The 18,082-nt window shown below is 37.7% G+C and overlaps 1 protein-coding gene across 1 annotated transcript in view; it reads right to left on the minus strand.

The window, feature by feature from the left end:
• Nucleotides 1-5,708: 5,708 nt before the first annotated feature.
• LOC136250805 (BAI1-associated protein 3-like) overlaps nt 5,709-18,082 on the minus strand; it is a 33,252-nt gene continuing 20,878 nt past the window's right edge. The window contains exons 24-36 of the mRNA XM_066043105.1: nt 16,306-16,380; nt 16,062-16,157; nt 15,791-16,006; nt 13,749-13,817; nt 13,614-13,693; nt 13,499-13,568; nt 13,412-13,444; nt 13,287-13,358; nt 12,607-12,690; nt 12,479-12,557; nt 12,392-12,430; nt 12,115-12,235; nt 5,709-6,130 (exon numbers count right to left, since the gene is read on the minus strand). Of these exons, the coding sequence (XP_065899177.1) occupies nt 5,842-6,130; nt 12,115-12,235; nt 12,392-12,430; nt 12,479-12,557; nt 12,607-12,690; nt 13,287-13,358; nt 13,412-13,444; nt 13,499-13,568; nt 13,614-13,693; nt 13,749-13,817; nt 15,791-16,006; nt 16,062-16,157; nt 16,306-16,380 (1,323 nt within the window). The 3' untranslated portion in view covers nt 5,709-5,841. The remainder of the gene's footprint in view (nt 6,131-12,114; nt 12,236-12,391; nt 12,431-12,478; nt 12,558-12,606; nt 12,691-13,286; nt 13,359-13,411; nt 13,445-13,498; nt 13,569-13,613; nt 13,694-13,748; nt 13,818-15,790; nt 16,007-16,061; nt 16,158-16,305; nt 16,381-18,082) is intronic.

Consider the following 18,082-nt stretch of genomic DNA (forward strand, 5'->3'; position numbering starts at 1 on the left):
TTATTCTCTTTTCGCCACACTTTAGAAAAATCACTATAACTCACATATGCTTTACTTAATTTTCTTCAAATTTGGAGGGCAGTTGAAACTGATTGCCCGAAGAGATATAATATTTGCAACCTAGCTGCGTAGGTGAATAGACTATTTACGTGGTATAATAAGCATCTGCTTAAAGCATCAACTTCTTATTTGAAGTGATTTTAGTCACTCTGAAGACACTTTTTGGTTTGGATTCTACCTAACCAATACTGCCAAGGGAATGTGAAGCTGGTTTCTGGTCATATTATTTTTTTGTGTGCACCTTTTATGATTTCTAATATACAGTCCTACTGTATTGTATGATGTACTTTCAATAAAATTACATAACAATTGCAGAAATTACCCAAAATGGAAATTGTGAGTACCTCAAAAGTTGCCAAAAGTGGCAACTTTTTGTTGTCAGATGCATCTGGCAATTATATAAATTGCCAATTTTGGCACTTTTGGGTATCAAAAATTGCCATTTTTGGCAAACTAAATCCCACAATTGATTAGTTCATCATCCTTTATAAAAGAAGTAGTACACTTATTGCCAAAATCGGTAGCTTTGAACACCATGTTGTGGTTATTCAAAGCAAAAAAACAGAAGTTGCCAATTTTGGAAACTGTAAAACACACAGTTTCCAGTTTTGTCAATTTTTGGCCTGCTCAGAAATCTAATTTTATTGTCAGTATGGTTAGGTAGAATCAAACAAAAAGTGTCTTCAGAGTGACTAAAATCACTTCAAATAAGAAGTTGATGCTTTAAGCAGATGCTTATTATACCACGTAAATAGTCTATTCACCTACGCAGCTAGGTTGCAAATATTATTTCTCTTCGGGCAATCAGTTTTAACTGCCCTCCAAATTTGAAGAAAATTAAGTAAAGCATATGTGAGTTATAGTGTTTCTAAAGTGTGGCGAAAAGAAGAATAACAAAAAATTAGTGAATTTTTATTATATAAAAGTACAACTCGATGGCAATGGCAATCGAGTTGGTAGTTCCAACGGCAATTCTGTGGAAGTGCCAAGTCGTGATGAGGAGGAAGCTGAAGAAGAGTGAGAGAGAAGAGAACACAAGGAGGCCTCCATATCTCCTATGTCATCAGACAATGAAGAGGATGATGAAATTGTATAAGAAGAAGCGGAAAACAACAACCGACGATGTAAGGAATTTACACCCTTGGCCAAGCATAGGTGTAAAAGGGTCATTAAGAAGCAGATGTGATATGGACAATCTTAACTTCAATTCTTCTACATTGTAGAAACTGATTAACTTGCATTTACTAAATCAACCTATTTATTGCATATTATAATTAAAGTGGGATAACACTTAAGCACATCTAGTTGTTGTTCAAAGCAACACAGACAGTTTCAATTTTAGAACAGTTTCAGTTTGGGCAACCTTTGTGCAGCTTGAAAAGTGTCTAATAGCTATGATAATTCTGTGTAGTTAATTTGGTCGCAAAACCTTCCATCTTTGCATTGCATATAAGTGATATGTTTAGTGGCCAGAAATAGCTAAGTTGCCAAAAATGGTAATTTCTGGCAACCAAAGTTGCCAAGTTTGGCAACTTTTGAACTGCTCACTTATTTCTCAGCATTAAAAAGTTGCCACTTCTGATAACTTTTGGCAAACTAAATCCCACTATCAATGAATTTATCATCCTTTATAAGTAAAAATACAATTACTACCAGATTTGGTAGCTTTGGAGCACCATTTGTTGTGGTTGCTCAAAGCAAAACAATAGTTGCCAATTTTGGAAACTTCCAGTTTTGGCAACTTTTGAACTGCTCATAAATGCCAAAGATGGCAATTATGGGCAACTAGAAATTTGCCAGAATTGGCACCTTTCCTCCACTGCCCAAACTTTTTGAGCCGTCAAGTTGCCTAAAAAGGCTACTTTTGGTTGCCAGAAATTGCCACTTTTGGTAATTTCTGAGCAGTCTATTAGTTTCCAAAATTGGATCTGTAACATACCTGGATGGTGCTAGTGCATATGCAAGTTTTCATAGTGGAGGATTCTTAATGCCGGCCAATATATGTGGTGACTTTTCTATTAGAGCACTACTGACTGCTCTATTAGAGTATCTCGTAGTATTGCCGGTGTATTATACTGTACTGAACCTCCACATGATTATGATACGTAGTATCTCTAATAATCATACTATACTTATAATTACTATGTTTTCAGGTTTTAAGGGTGGAGGAATCCACCATTATACCTGGCTAGTACTTTTCCAAAAAAATAAAATGATCTATGCTATTTTGTTGTGTTTATTACCCCCCACTCAATCACAGCTTTTTCGCCTTGTTTTGCTGCTTGGTGATGTGAATGCTGACCTGTTGAAGCCATCTAGTTCACAGCCCAAATTATTGTTGTCAGTTATGAAATACAACTTGCTAACCTTGTTTGTGCTCCAACTAGAGTTACTGTGAACAGTTCTCAATTCTCAGATTGATGTGCTGATGACTACTGATTGTTTTGATGGTACAGTACCAAAGTATTTCCTTTTAATTGTTAGCCACTTCTATTCTGGGGTGTCCGTGTTGATCAATTTCCCCTTCTCATTGGCTTGTTGTTAGAAATTTTCAAAAGCTTGATATGGATAAATTTGATGAAATTCTCACTTGTGATGATATTTGGGATAATGTTTTCTCACAGTTTGATAACCCTTCTGACTGTTTGGAATGTTTAACTTGATAATGAATGAATTGCTGGACCATCTAGTGCCACTTAAGATACTTAAAAGGAAGGATTGTCCCTGGCTATCAAGCTCTCATACTAGGGCACATTGAATTGGTTACATGACATTGCTCATCGTAGAACTTTGAAATCTGGCCCTGTTCAGGCTGGTCATCCTACAGAGCTCTTCATAACAAGGCAACCTCTATGTTGCAGTCAGCTAAAATAACTTATTTTAATGGTCTTGTAGCCTCACTTAGCAGCAAGCATTCCTCATTGGCATGGGCAAGCCATTACGACTCCTCAGTGTACTGAAGTGTAAGCAATGCACTAATTTGATGCAATTTCAACCTATAGCTATTTCTGTGCTGCCCATTTTATTCAAGGTTTTAGAATTGATAAAATTGTTTCACATTTTCATAAAAATAATATATTACTTTCTGCCTGGTTTTTGCATGGGCTATTCTACACATGTTAATAATGGATGAGAGTTATCAGTTGATGAGGCGGAACTGTTTTCTTGGACTTGGTCAAGGTATTAAATTTGACCATGTTATTTTGCTGTCATAATTGAGATTTTATGGATTTCAAGGACCAACTTATGATTTGTCCTTTCCTTTTTGTTATGCATATCAATGACCTGTCTACTGTTGTCAAATATTCCACTTTGGATTTGTATGATGATGCTGAGATGAGTCATTCAGACCTAAGTGTAGTGGAGAAATGCTTGCAATCTGACTTGGATGATGTGACTCGCTGGCCTGGCCTTGCAGTTCTCAGCTATGTTTAATGTTGTCAAATCTCATTCAATGCTTATAGGGGGTCATCAGAGATTTGCAAATAAAACGCTTAATGTTTCTGTTGGAGGCACATTATTTACTCAAGTTACTTCCATTCATTATCTAGGAGTTACAATTGACCCTACGCTATCTTGGAATTTGCATGTTTCTAATGTGGTGTCTAGAGTTCCACCCAAAATATCTTCAATCCTTTGTTTTGGGTCTTTACAACCAGTAATACTCTGTTCATTGTACACTGCTTTTGTGCTGCCAAGTTTTAAAATATCTTCAATCCTTTGTTTTGGGTCTTTACAACCAATAATACTCTGTTCATTGTACACTGCTTTTGTGCTGCCAAGTTTTATTATTGTGATGTTGTCTGGTGTCCTACTACTGCCAAGTTTACTACTATGATTGGAAGAGCACATTCTAAGTTTACTAAGAATTTGCCACCATCTTGTGCTTCCAGATTACCTTTTACTTTGACTGAACATCTATGTTACCACACAGCCATTCAAGTTTACAGATCTGCTAATAATTCTTCATGTTTACTATATAAATGTTTTTCAATACTCTAAAGATGTAACAGGTTATGGTGGACGTAATTTACAATATTGTCTTTTTGTTCCCAGGGTTACCACTAACTTGGTAAAAGAAGTTTCTTTTATCGTGGAACAATTTTATGGAACAGTTTGTCTTCAAGTTGTGGAGGCTGCCACTTTGTCACCTTTTAAGTATCTGTAAGTGTATTCTTGTTGTCCACTGAAAATCAGCATAAGCTGAGTGGACTCCCTACTGAAATATAGGGTTTTTCATTTCCATTTGGTTTAATCTTTGCACCGTTAGGTTTGCATCAATTATGCCAGCATGATTTTGAGGCTAGTAAAAGCAGTAAGGATTATGCCAATACACTGTAAATTATTGGTGTGCTCCCTGTGGTCACTTAGTATGACGTACATATGTACATACTTCACAGTATGATGCACCACGAGGTGTATAGCTACATACTTCAAAAGTAGCCATGTACATCATGTTGTGAAGTATACACATCATACTAAGGGGTACACCATGTATATTTAATAGGAGGATTTAATATGGAATGTGCACCAAAAGAACAACACTCATGAACACACTGCAAAATACATAATGTTTATTTGTTTGTTGTTGTTTCCTAGCTGCTTATTTTTATACTTTACAGATATTTGAGATACTCCATAATACAGCAGTCACTTACTCTATTACAAGGATCAAGAAAATACAGTAACGCTTTAATAAAACAGTCAACCCTAAACATAATTTTGATTTGAGAGCATAATATTGAGGCTTGATTTTTGAACATTGCTCAAAAGCAAAATTGGCTCATGCAGGGCATGGTATACAAGATGAATCCAGCTATAGTAATTCCACGAATTGGTTATGTCCTATAAGAACAGCACTTTTTGTTTCTATTAAACTATAAGCTTGAACCAATTATGCTTTGAAAAACAGCTTATTATGCTCAAAACTATGTTCAACAGTTGGCTATTTCTGTATTAGAGTGACTGCTATATTAGAGTATATTTCTGTAAAGTATTCAAGAAGCAGGTATACAATTCAATGACACATTAAAAAAAAAATGAAATGCATGCAGTGTTGTATGTAATGTACTCATTGTTTGACACTCATTGTGCACTTTAATTTTTTGGAAAGTAGTCTGATACTACTATGCTAACATGGCATATTATTCCTGATGCTTTTGTTAACCTATTATGCTGGCATTCTACTTGACTATCAGCATTCTGAATTCTTTAAAAGCTTGATATCACAGCTAAAACATTTGGGAATGCATTATACCCCACAATTGAATGTCAACAGTTATCACTAAGCTGTGAGTTGTTGACCATCAAATTTATATTTTTGGTAGGCATTATGCACAGACAATTGCACTTATATATACACTAGGAAACTAAAAGCATATTGACTACCTGTAATTCAAGTTTAATGCAATCTAGCTCTTCACTGCGTTATAAAGTAGCACAGTTTCCTTTATAGATCAGAATATACCTCAATTGTCTTAAGTATAACCCATTCGTCTTGTTTCGGTGTGCACAATAGCAATGTTCTATGTAGGTGTTGTGCATGGCTTTGTTGCAGGAATATTAAAAACACCAAAAGTAATACACAAACTTGGTGAAAAGTTGTGTATCTTCTGCCTGTCACAGTAATGATTTGCATAACTGGTAGCTCTAATAAACAATGGCAACACCAGTAGTTTTGTAGACATGTTGAAGTTGTATACGGTTAAAAAAAATGGCTAGCTATAGCTGTGTCTATTATAAAAGTTGCTTTTTTTTAGCTATGCAAAATACATATGCAGATTAATTTTTCCTATGTCGCCGCTTGAACTCATTAACAAATTTGTGATTTCGTTCTGCTAGTTCTTTTAATGCAGGTGTCATAGTGTTTGGTACCAGGGGGAGCTCATATGTCTTCCTCTGTGGAGCATTAGGATCATCAATACTGGAAGAACCACCAGGAAGTCGGGGGATTTCTTTGCCTTCAATTACCACCATTCCAGCAAAGTCATCTTTTGTAATAAAGTCATGATCATATACAGTCAGCGTAAGAACTGATCCAGGCATGTCAAGAAGGTTTTCTTTAACTCCACTAAAAATGAGAAACTCAATTAAGAAGGTTACTATAAATAAAATATATTTCTTGTCCTAGTGTACATGTAAATTATGAATTATCGACCATTTATTTCTTTATCAACTGTAAATTCGACATATAGCAATGCAAACTTGTATAATTTTCTCCAGGCTATAGTTCAGTTCACTATGTGGGTTCACATCAAAACTTAATCCCACAATCAATAGCATTGAAAAGCCAGCTTCGTTACATGTGACAAGTAGTTCTAGTTATTATCAACCATCGTGATGTATTATTGACATCATAGGTATAATACTACCAACCAATTGCAAAAAAGTTACAGGCAAATAGCATTAACCAATACAACACCATACCCACACAATTTAATTACATTTTCACAAAAGGTTTAAATACAATTTTAACACCCCATGCTGGTATAATGCACATACAAAAATGTGAAATGTGTTGACTAAATAGAACAACACACAGTCCACAACTGTACAATCCATCCTTCACCTCTAGGCAGTGAACATGCATTCATTTTCTACATCCTGGATTAGTACCCAATTAGTTTGCAATTTACCAGTAGACAACAGATTATCTATAAGCCAGGGGCAGTGGAGCAGGCCAAAGAGTGAGGGAGCCAGGCCAGCTGTAAGTTGAAGACAAAAAAAAAAAAAGGTCACAGCCTGCTGACAATAGCTGCTCTCCACCAGTTATATTTCCTTATTGATAACTACACATACATAACTAAGTAACTTGCTACACTGCTTCTCTGAATACTATGACTGCTCTATTAGAGTATCCAGATCCTGACTGTTCTATTAGAGTATCTCAATCTTTTCTTGCAAACAGTGTCCCATAAAAGTGGGGGGGCCATGCCTCCCCTGTCTCCACCACCTATGATATAAGCCAAGTATTCATGTCTTTGGAATTGTGGTCAAGCTATTTGATCAATTAGCTCCTTTTGACATTTTTTTTTCAATATAAAGGTGGCAGCCAACAAATGGCTGCAATGTTAATGAAAAAATAATAAAGCCTATTTTCATTAACATCATTGCAGCTGGCTACCACCTTTGATTTCACAACTTTTTTTATCCAAACATCCCTAGTAGCTTCTACTCTTTTTATGCTGGAGCAGTGTGACATACATACATAAATAAATACAGATTCACACACACACGCATGCATGCGCGCAGCGTGCATGCGTGTGTGTGTGAATCTGTATTTATTTATTTATGTATGTATGTCACATACACACACACACACACACACACACACACACACACACACACACACACACACACACACACACACACACACACACACACACCCGAGCACCTACTGTTGAAATAACAAAGCTGTAAATTGCTGTTTATCTAAATGGTTGGTACTGAGTGGTGGTCGATAATCCATGACTGACTTATACTACCACTACCCAAAATTGACTAGGTGGGTGGGCCTTGATTGCATAGGGTATACTGTACTACTTATAAGAAGTCCATGGAGTCAGTCAAACATAGTTGACAAATAAAGTTTTTCAAGACACACACTTAAGTCCCACAGCGCATTCAAAGACAAGTAGAGTGAGCTTATGGTCCCATTTGTACAACATTTAAACCCATGATACCACAACATCAAGATACTCTCTACATGCCTTCATGGTGTATTTAGTATCTGCTCATTTATAGATGTGGTGATAAAAATATCTCATCACTTGAGACTACAAACAAGACTATGGCTCCTCCTACGTACATAGTGTGACATATAGACATGGAACATTCGACTAATCTTTGAATATTTACTATATGTATGTCTGTAAACGTAAATGTTTGCATGGTGTGCTTTAATTGAGAACAATGACTCGCGTGATCAATCATGCTATATTCTACATGGTGTTCAGAATGATGAATCTACAGCCACCAACCCCATTTTCGTTTGCTAACAGTGAAGAATGGCCAAAGTGGAAGTGGCACTTTGAACATGCAGTATCGTCAAGCATCAGGGCTAGTAGAAAATGTCAAGTCAATACTTTGTTATATTGCCTGGGAGAAGATGCAAAGAAACTACTTATATCTCAACCGATGATAGAAGTGTTTGCAGCTAGAACCAGAACTTACTCTTGACAAAGCCAAAAGTTAATTTGCCAATGAGAATCCATCAAAACCCAACAAGATTTTGTGTAACAACTTATCAAGCAAGAAAGAAGTTCCCTGAATGCATTAAAACAGTTCCCTACCAGGAGAAAGTTGCCAGCAATCCCACCAACTTCAAACAAGCCCGCATTTAATAACCACCGTAGATGTGGCACTGGAGAACACCCTTGACAATCATGTCTAGCAAAGGATACAACTTACTTTAGATGTAACAGGCGTGGGCGCCTTCAGCTCCAAATGCCTTTCAAATACCATTGCCACAACAACAGAACAGCCACTTAATGAACAAGCTCAAGACATCAAGTACGTTGATACAGTGGAGAATACTAATGGTAATGTGTGGGACTGGCAAGTGAGGATTAATCAGGCTTGATAAAATTCAAGGTGAACACAGGTGCTGAAGTTACGGTATTGTCTGAGACCACATGGAACGGTTTGAACCAGTTAGAACCTTTGCAACTACCAGACACAACAATTTGCAGCCCAGACTGATAGTTTTGGGATAAAACATTTCTTACTCTTTGACTTACACATGAAGGATCCTGTTGTACACAACTTGTTTATGTCGTAAAGAACATTACAAACAATTTACCACGATTTCCAGCCATCAAGGTTTGAAGTTGTTATCACATGTACAATCTGTTGATGATAGTACCCATCATTGTTCACTGGTCTGGGCAAATTTCACATGAGTCAGCAAATTCCTTTTGCCACAGTGTCCAGATTGTTAACAACAATCAAAACAGATTCTGTGTCAGTAAACTTCCATTTGGCATAACAAATGCACCAGAAGTATTGCAATTGATCAAATGAACGAAGTCCTCTCAGATCTCTCAGGTTTACTATGCCACATAGATGACATTGGTTTTTTGGAGTATCCCAGAGGAACATGACTTAAGACTTCAGGCAGTTCTAAAATAGCTGGAATTACATTGAATGGCAATAAATGCCAATTTTTCCAGCCACGAATCACATTCCTTGGCCATGTTATTGACAAGCAGGGTATTTCACCAGACCCAAGGAAAACAGCAGCTATTTCAGCAATGAAGCCACCATCATTCATTACAGAGCTCCGAAGATTCATGGGAATGGTCAATCAGATGTCCAAGTTCTCATCAAACATTGTTCAAATTTCTAAGCCACTTTGTGACCTACTAAGCACAAGAATTCTTGGGCATGGACTGCTCCCCAAGAAGAATCCTTTAGGAAACTTAAAGAAGAAATTACTTTCACCAGAGATTGTGGTTTTTGCTGTGTGATGTGACAGCAAAAACCATAATCACTGCAGAGGCATCTGCTTATGGCTTAGGAGCCGTCCTCCTACAACAGCAAGAAGATAAATGGAACCCTGTTGCTTCCCGTTCATTGAGTGAAACAGAATGTCACTATGCCCAGATAGAGAGAAGAGGCACTGGCATTAACATGGGCATTAGAGAATTTATAAGAGTATGTGCTGGGAAAAGTTGCTCCCCTGGAAACTGATCACAAGCCTCTCATCCCTCTTCTAGGGCAGACCTCCTACCACCTTGTGTCCTGCAGTTTCGATTCTGGCTCATGAGATTTCAATACATTATTCATCATGTGTCAGACAAATCATTGTATACTGCAGACATGCTGTCTAGAGCTCTCCTTCAAGAAACAACAGACAAGCCCGCCCCAGTGAGACAGAGCAGTTTGTACAGTTTATCACAGCAAGTTTACCTACATGTGCAGAACATCTAGAAATGTATGCCAAAGCTCAAGCAACTGACAAACTCTGTACACAACTAAGAGCTGAAGGATTACTGGAGATATCGAGGTAGCCTCACCCTCACCAATGGATTGTTACTATACCACTAAACTCGCATTGTTGTAGCGTCAAATTTGAGGCAGCAAACGCTACAGAAGAAACACCTCGGTCATCAGGGAATACAAAGATGTAGGCTCTGCATTGCTCCTTCAGTATGGTGGCCAGGAGTCACTAGTGCAATAGAACAGTTTAGCCAGTCATGTCCAACCTGCCAGAAACTCAACGTTTCACCTTGAGAGCCAATGATACCTCTACCTAACTATTAGAGTTGTACCGATAATTGGATCGATAATGGGATCGATAATCAGTAGAAGCCGATAATTAGCTGTTTTTACCATAATCGGAAATCGGTTGTAATGGGCTGTGGCCAGCAGATTATTAGTCTATTCAGCTTCAGCAGCTGCAGTACCACTGGAGGGCTAGTGTCAAAGGCTCTGGTATGTACTTGGGTAATTTGTTTATGTTTTGTGGTAACCACAAAGATAAACGGTGATGGTTCAGGCCCTAGCCCACTTGTCTGACTAGCAACTTTGAGTGTATAATTTCACAGAATTAGCTTTACTAGCTATATTTTTAATGGAATGAGCACAAGTATAATTGTAGAGACCTACAATCGGGTATCGGTTAACTATCGGTAAAACAGGGTAAAAATATATCGGATATCGGTTTTCCCTAAAAAGTGGGAATCGGTACAACTCTACTAACTATCCATGGAAACGAGTTGCTGCCAAGCTAAAACATTGAAATCACTTGTTGGTAGTAGATTATGTACTACTCGAGATTTATATAAAGGAAAAAGCTTACATCCACCACCTCCTCCAGCATCATAACACACTTGAAAGCCATTTTTTTCCAGATTTGGTATGTGGTTACTGATAATGGGCCTCAATTTGACTCACTGGAGATGTAGCAATTTGTCCATTCCAACACACAACAACACCCTTAAGCTAATGGACTAGCAGAAAGAATCGTTAAGACAGTGACAAAATTGTTGAACATACAGTGGACCCTTACAATCAGTTATCGAGCAACTCCCTATCTTGGTGTGGGCTTAGTACAGCAGAAATGCTAATGGAGAGGAAGATAAGGACAGATGTTCCCCAAGTGAATGACCACCTTGCGCCAAACTGAGAGCACATTGAACACTTTAGAACATTAGATAAAAAATGCAAACAGGCACAGAAAGAAAACTATGACTGACAACATACAGTAGAGTAAGAACTCTACCAGAGCTATCAGCCTGCGTGGGTTGATAGCTCAAGACTGATACCAGGACAAGTATCACACTCTGCTACTACACCTCAATCATATGTTGTCAAAACATCCTCTGGAATACTTAGAAGAAACCAAGCAGATTTACGAACTCAATCTGATTCCCAGCTTCCAGAAGCCCCTACTTTGACTCAAGGCCTACAGACAGGGACAGTTATCCATCACCTATGATACTTATCGCAAATGCTTAAGAGGGAAGATGTCACATATAGACGTGGAACATTGGACTAGCCTCAATATATTTTCTGTACGTATGTTTGTATGGTGTGCTTTAATTGGGAATACTGACTCGTGTATATTTTACACTCATAGGTTCTATAATTGATCAGCCTCTACATACATCTAAAATGTTATTTTAACTAGCTTGATAACATATGTACATAGAATGATGTAATAGGTGGTAGCACAGGGATTTAGTAAGCTCTGTATAAAACTGAGGGCAAGTGTTAATAATTACTGCTGTGATACAACTGGCTCATATCCAAGTATATAAAAACTGTAGGTACTTTGATGTATATGGCAGCCAAGGACTACTTTTAACGGTGTAACTGTTAAATATATATATATATATTTATGACTGCTGTGATATAACTGCAAGTAAAAAATTGTGGACACTTTGGTGGTTAAACACCTTACCGGACAATATTGCCAGGACAATAACTACTACCATATTGGTCAAGTAAATTCTTTGAAGTATGGCTTTACTGGGCAGACTCTAGTGTTGTCATCATAACTAGGGACCCATTAACTGCACAATAATGCAGAAAGTCACACTCCCAACATACATGTCAAACTCTTTGTAATAGGTGGGGTTCAGATCTTTACTCTTGTGATCAGTTTCCACTGGCTTTATTTGGAATCTTCTTTCAGGCATCAATACTATCTGCACATATGGATCACTCAGCCCTACACAATAACGACTTCATGAAGCATCTATATTTGTAAGTATATATACTGTATGTAGCGTTCTATACAACTCCCATCAACTCACACACACACAGACATACATACAATATCACAGGTGTACATACAATATCCATACAATATCCATATTATACATACCATTAGAATCCAAAGCAGGTAAATTTGTTCCTTTGATCACTGCAAAACGGAATACTTCACACCGCATGTATTAATTTATTCACTCACCAGTAACTTCTAATGTTTCTTTACTCTGTATGTATCCAACACTGAAGGACAGTTGACCATTCTTCTTGTCACCACTTCTCTGTACACAACACTACATCACTAATCACACTATATACTATTTCCCTTACACTCCATTCAGCCAAACAGTTGAGGTGACGGTCTATTAACTCCTCATCAGTTGTGGCTCTTACAATCAAAATCTCATACACTTTCTGTATACAGAAATCACAAAATAGCATCATACATGCTCTATACTCCCTCCATGTATCCTACCATATGTAGATAATAACAAGTAATGGAACCCCCTACACACACACACACACACACACACACACACACACACACACACACACACACACACACACACACACATGCACGCACGCACGAGCACACACTTGTACTGATTAACAAATGATTGAGATACTCTAATAGAACAGTCAACCACAACCACATTCTATTCATCAAAATACTATTTCATAGCTTAAAAGTTTGCCAAGGGGGAGGGGTAATGACTACAGAATGGAATTATTTATGCATTAAATAACTTTCATTGATAGTCTGGCCGCATCACCAACCAGTCAGCGCAAGTAATGATTACCTCAAACTTAAATATCTGTAACTGTAGGGATTTGAGCATTCACTGTACATTACGTAGTAAACGACTTCATTCTGTATGTTACAAGTTAATTCTATAGTCAATTTTTAGAACTGCTCCAGTTGATGTATTACTTTACTTTCATTGTAAAGCATTTCCAGGTCAAACCACACTGCTGTTCCTACATATACAGCCAAACACTACCATACACACCTTATATTCATCAGATTTCATTTTCTCTACTGGTAGTCCATCTCCACCAGCATAGAAAAATGTCTCCAATTGCTAAAATATACAAGGAATATAACATACATATTGAACACAGAATAAGCACTCACTTTAATAGTTTCCAAAAGTCGTGTAGCAGTTTGCTGAGAGATGGTACCAGCATATAAGTACAAATACACAGCAGTGCTTGCGCTAACCTGTTTTACTCGGTTGCTAACATTTTCTGCAAAGCCGTGAATGGTGATATTCCAAGTCTCCTCTATCATGCTATTACAGGTATAACACACAATATCACAACATATAATTACTAACATTTCCAAGACAGGATGCAACAGTAAGTTATGAAATGTTCCCAAGTTCTTTGTCAGGTACTGCATCAGTGGATCAATGACCTATTATGATAATGACAATTATAACATAGTTATAATGGGGTCCATCAATGCTTACCTGCACAAGGTCAGTACTGGGGTCTGACTTCATTATTGTATTTATGTGTGTAGCAATATCGCTGGACATCTGCAGACACACACTTGTATTTAAAAACATCTGCCTTTTGTACACAATTAGCATGGTTAGAATACACTATAAAGTACTTACAAAGTGCTTTACATGTAATAGTAATACTGTGGGCTGTGAGGGTGCATGTATCATGCTATACTGTAAGTAAGTTATACAGGTACTGTATATACCATTTGGGCGCACTCATCAAATAGGTGAAAGAACTAACAAACACTCACCCCATTTGTTTTATAAACACTAACGTCTGACAATTGAATGTGATTTAAAAAAAAAAATTCTTAAAACGTAATCAGATATTGCCTGAGCAGTATCAAACGGTACGGTATCAAACGGTACAGTCGTACCGTTTAAGTAGGAATCAATGTGAAATTTTCGCACGCCGCCCAAAATTCCGCCTTTAAAAATCATCCTAGAGATATCTTATGAGACGAAAATCACCTTTACGGAATAGTACTAGTCCATATAATACATAAAACAGCATTAAATACAACAAAATGCTTACAGGTGGCCGGATACAGAATTTAAAAAAAATCGCCAAAACTTTGAATTTTAGACTGACTGCCTGACCACAGTCGCAAGCCTAGAAGCCAAACGAAGCAGTACACGGCCACCATTTTACGCCACAATAACAAACTTACCAGTGGGATGTGCCTTTTGGGGTTCCAACGAGTGTGTGCCCTCTGCGCCTTGTCTTTTCTTTTATCTTCAATCAGGCTGCTTGTCTTCTTTTTCATCCAACGAAACCATATCGAGGCGTTAATTTTCTGTATCAACACTTTCTTTAAGCAGCATACCGTACAGCGTAATAATTTAACGGAGGGAAATTTTGACGCTGGTACTAGATTGCTTCATGATAGGTCACAAGATCACGCCCATTCTTCATCCTACGCATTATCGATCTATCAATTGAAACCACGATGACACACCCCTTTTGCACAAGCTGTATTTCAGTGACCACACACCTTCAATTTGGAAGGCTGACTCGAGATAGTCTATCATCGATCAAAACCACACCCCTTTTTGGGTAAGCGCACATCTTTGCAGGCTGACTTGAGATACTCTAACACAGCAATCACCCTAATAGAACAGTCACATGTTTATAGCTAGCTGTATGCCTTAACAAAAAACTAAACAAACTAGTAAATTAAAAATTATAAATTTAAGAATCCAAGCGATAAAAAGTAGTGAAACAAGAGAAGAATGATGGTAGCTATTACAGCATAGCTCGGTGGGAAATTCCTATTTTGGCATTGAACACAAAATAATGGCTATATGATGACAAAGTAGGGATTTCCCACTGAGCTATGCTGTAATAGCTACCATTGTTCTTCTCTTGTTTCACTACTTTTCATCGCTTGGATTCCTACTTTATTTTTAAATTTATAATTTTTAATATACTATTACATATTTAGATAGACATCAAAACACAGGGTTCTACGGTATTCAGTAACCTGAAGGCCCTGTGCTGTGGTACTTGAGCAAAGCAAAGGCACCACCATAGGGCCAGAGAGTCTCTAAATTTTGTGGAACCCTGTGTTTCAATGTCTAACTTATTTGATGTCTAACTTATTCAGAACACAGCTACCCTCACAGCTGCTTGCATCATGAGAAATTTATTTACAGTATTTTTATTTTTTATTTATTAAGGCTTTACAGCACAAGTGCTGAAGGTCTGTAGGACAAGCACAAGTGCTGAAGGTCTGTAGGACACTTGGTCCTACAGCCTATCCAGAGTTGTTACATGTAGCTAAAAACCCATTATAGTTCCTTCTAATTAGTACTGCACTTGCTATCCAGTTAAATGCCCATGCATAGCCAAAGCTATAAGCACTGTTGTGTTGTTGTATCACCCCAGAGCCAGGGATCTATTGAGATGAAAACAAGTGATCTACAGGGTTTCGATACCTGCTATAGCCAATGAAATTCAACTATTTTATCTTGCTGTGATCTAATTGTAGTGTACACCCCACCTCTTCACTGACGCTGGATGCTACTTGCTTGAGAAGAGAGTTCACATCCTCATCAGCACTGCTGATCAGATTCTCAAGGGTCTTCCTAGCTACTATGGCATGTTGATCTCCTTCTACTGCAGCCAGTCTTGATATCAGTGCATCAAACTGAAAAACTTCTGGTATCTTTAATAATTCTTCTCTTACATATTGAATGTCATTTAGACTGATACACAACTATAAGGAAGTATATAACTGTTGGAAAGTGATTCAGACATAAAATGATGATTACCTCTTGTGTAACGATGAAGTCAACCATAAAATAATCATGCCTCTTCAAATTTTTGTGGCTCTCCTCTACATAAAATCTTGCAGCTTTTGAAATAATCTAAAAAAGTAACCACCCAATAAATACACAGAACTACACCCCTGTACGTATGCTGGTGTTACTATGGTAAGGAGCAAACAAGTTTATAACCAACCAAAGGACACAATCACACAATTCAGCAACAATGACAAATACACTACTCACATACCTCCACAACTCTAACCATGAAGGCATAATGCTCAGACACACTTGGCCATTGCAGATTCTTCCAAAATGTTGTAATCTGAAGAAAAATCTCAGGTCACCAGTAACACAGTAAGTATACATGTACAGTAACAGCTTTGTTACAGATTTAGTGCAACATTGTACTCACACGTGTGACTAACACTATTTAAAGACTCGAAGCTCTCCACTTGAACTTTTTGCCAAGCACAAGTGTTTTTTACAATCAAGCACTTGTGTGAGTGTTTGATAGGCTATAAACAAGTAACTCACTGAAATCTATATGAAAACTTGCATTGCAAGTCTACACTAAAGCTGTTGTACCTGAACTATGCTTTATAGAACTTTGCGTGGGCGAGATCAAAGGAAAAGGTGTACTTTAAATTTCATAAAGTACACTCTCAGCCGGCCAACAGTGCTTCATTGACCACAAAGAGTGCTTTAACCCATTCCTACCGAAGTTATTTCGTAAAACCGCAGAAAAACCTCAGGAAATGAAATTTTATGGCTTGTGTGATCTTTGCGCAATACGTGAGGACCCCACCCATTAATTAACACAGAACGCTATAAACCATATGAAAGCCATCTTTCCATTCTACCCAAACATCTAAAAACCTTACAACAAAACACATAACTCACGCGCTTTGAAGTGAAGAAAGGCGCATTGTTATTCTTCGCCATAGCAGCGAAAGATGGACGCCGCCATCTTGTTATAACCCCTGGTTACATCATACTGTATATTTTTAGAATCCTTATCACGTGAGGAGTAGTTTTATTCTTAGTAGAACACACCATGATGCTGAGAGGGAAAGTTATCGAAATTTAAACAGGTACAATTGTTTTTGATGCGTGTTTGTGTGTTTATAAGTATTGATAGTTCCCCATACTTGTTCTTATCGCTTTGCGTTAAACTTTATTAGAAACGCCTGGGCCTACTCAGCAAATTGGTGGTTATTTCAACTTCATAGCCCTTAGGACGAAAGAGTTATGGGTCCATTTATAAAGGGCACCCGTAACACACATTTTTTGGCAATATATTAGCCATTCGGTAATAAAGGGTTATTGAACGAATAAAGCACTCTTTGTGGTGCAATAAAGCACTTTTTGTGTGCAAGAAAGTACAGTTGCCCATGTGCTCTAGTGCAGGCTAATAGCCTGCGGGGCTCACACCAGTATGACTAATCACCCAAGCCAGTGAAGGCTGATAGTCTCACCAAGCTGAGTGATCAATCACTCCAGCCAATACGAGTTCTACCACTGGATTGCTTTAATTTATAGACACACCTAAATGCTTCGATGATGGGTGGGAGAAGGTAACGCTACTGTTACGTTTGTTAATGTAAACAGACAAATCCTGGAGATATCACGGAAATATTTTACCATGTGACTCACAATAGAATCGATTGTGGGTTGCAAGCAAAACCTGCCAAAATACATGATGAATGTCTACCATGCCAAACTATGGTGAACTACATGTGAGTTACTTTGTTAAACTAATTTGTGTGCATTCAGGCTGCTAATAGTTCATGCAAAGCGTGTTAATTCCGAGTCCTAGTGTATAGTGAAGCTACACGACTAGAAAATTCCATAAATCATTTAAAGCATAGCCTTGCTTGTGCTATATGAAAAATAAAGCACTCAACGTTTAGCCTCGATGCTAATAAAGCACTCAGCTTCGCCTCATGCTTTATTAGCATCTTGGCCATGCGCCTCATGCTTTATTTTTCATATAGCACAGGTATAGTGGTTGAGGAACTACCGAC

The sequence above is a fragment of the Dysidea avara genome, chromosome 3 (assembly GCF_963678975.1).
Source record: "Dysidea avara chromosome 3, odDysAvar1.4, whole genome shotgun sequence".
NCBI lineage: Eukaryota > Metazoa > Porifera > Demospongiae > Dictyoceratida > Dysideidae > Dysidea > Dysidea avara.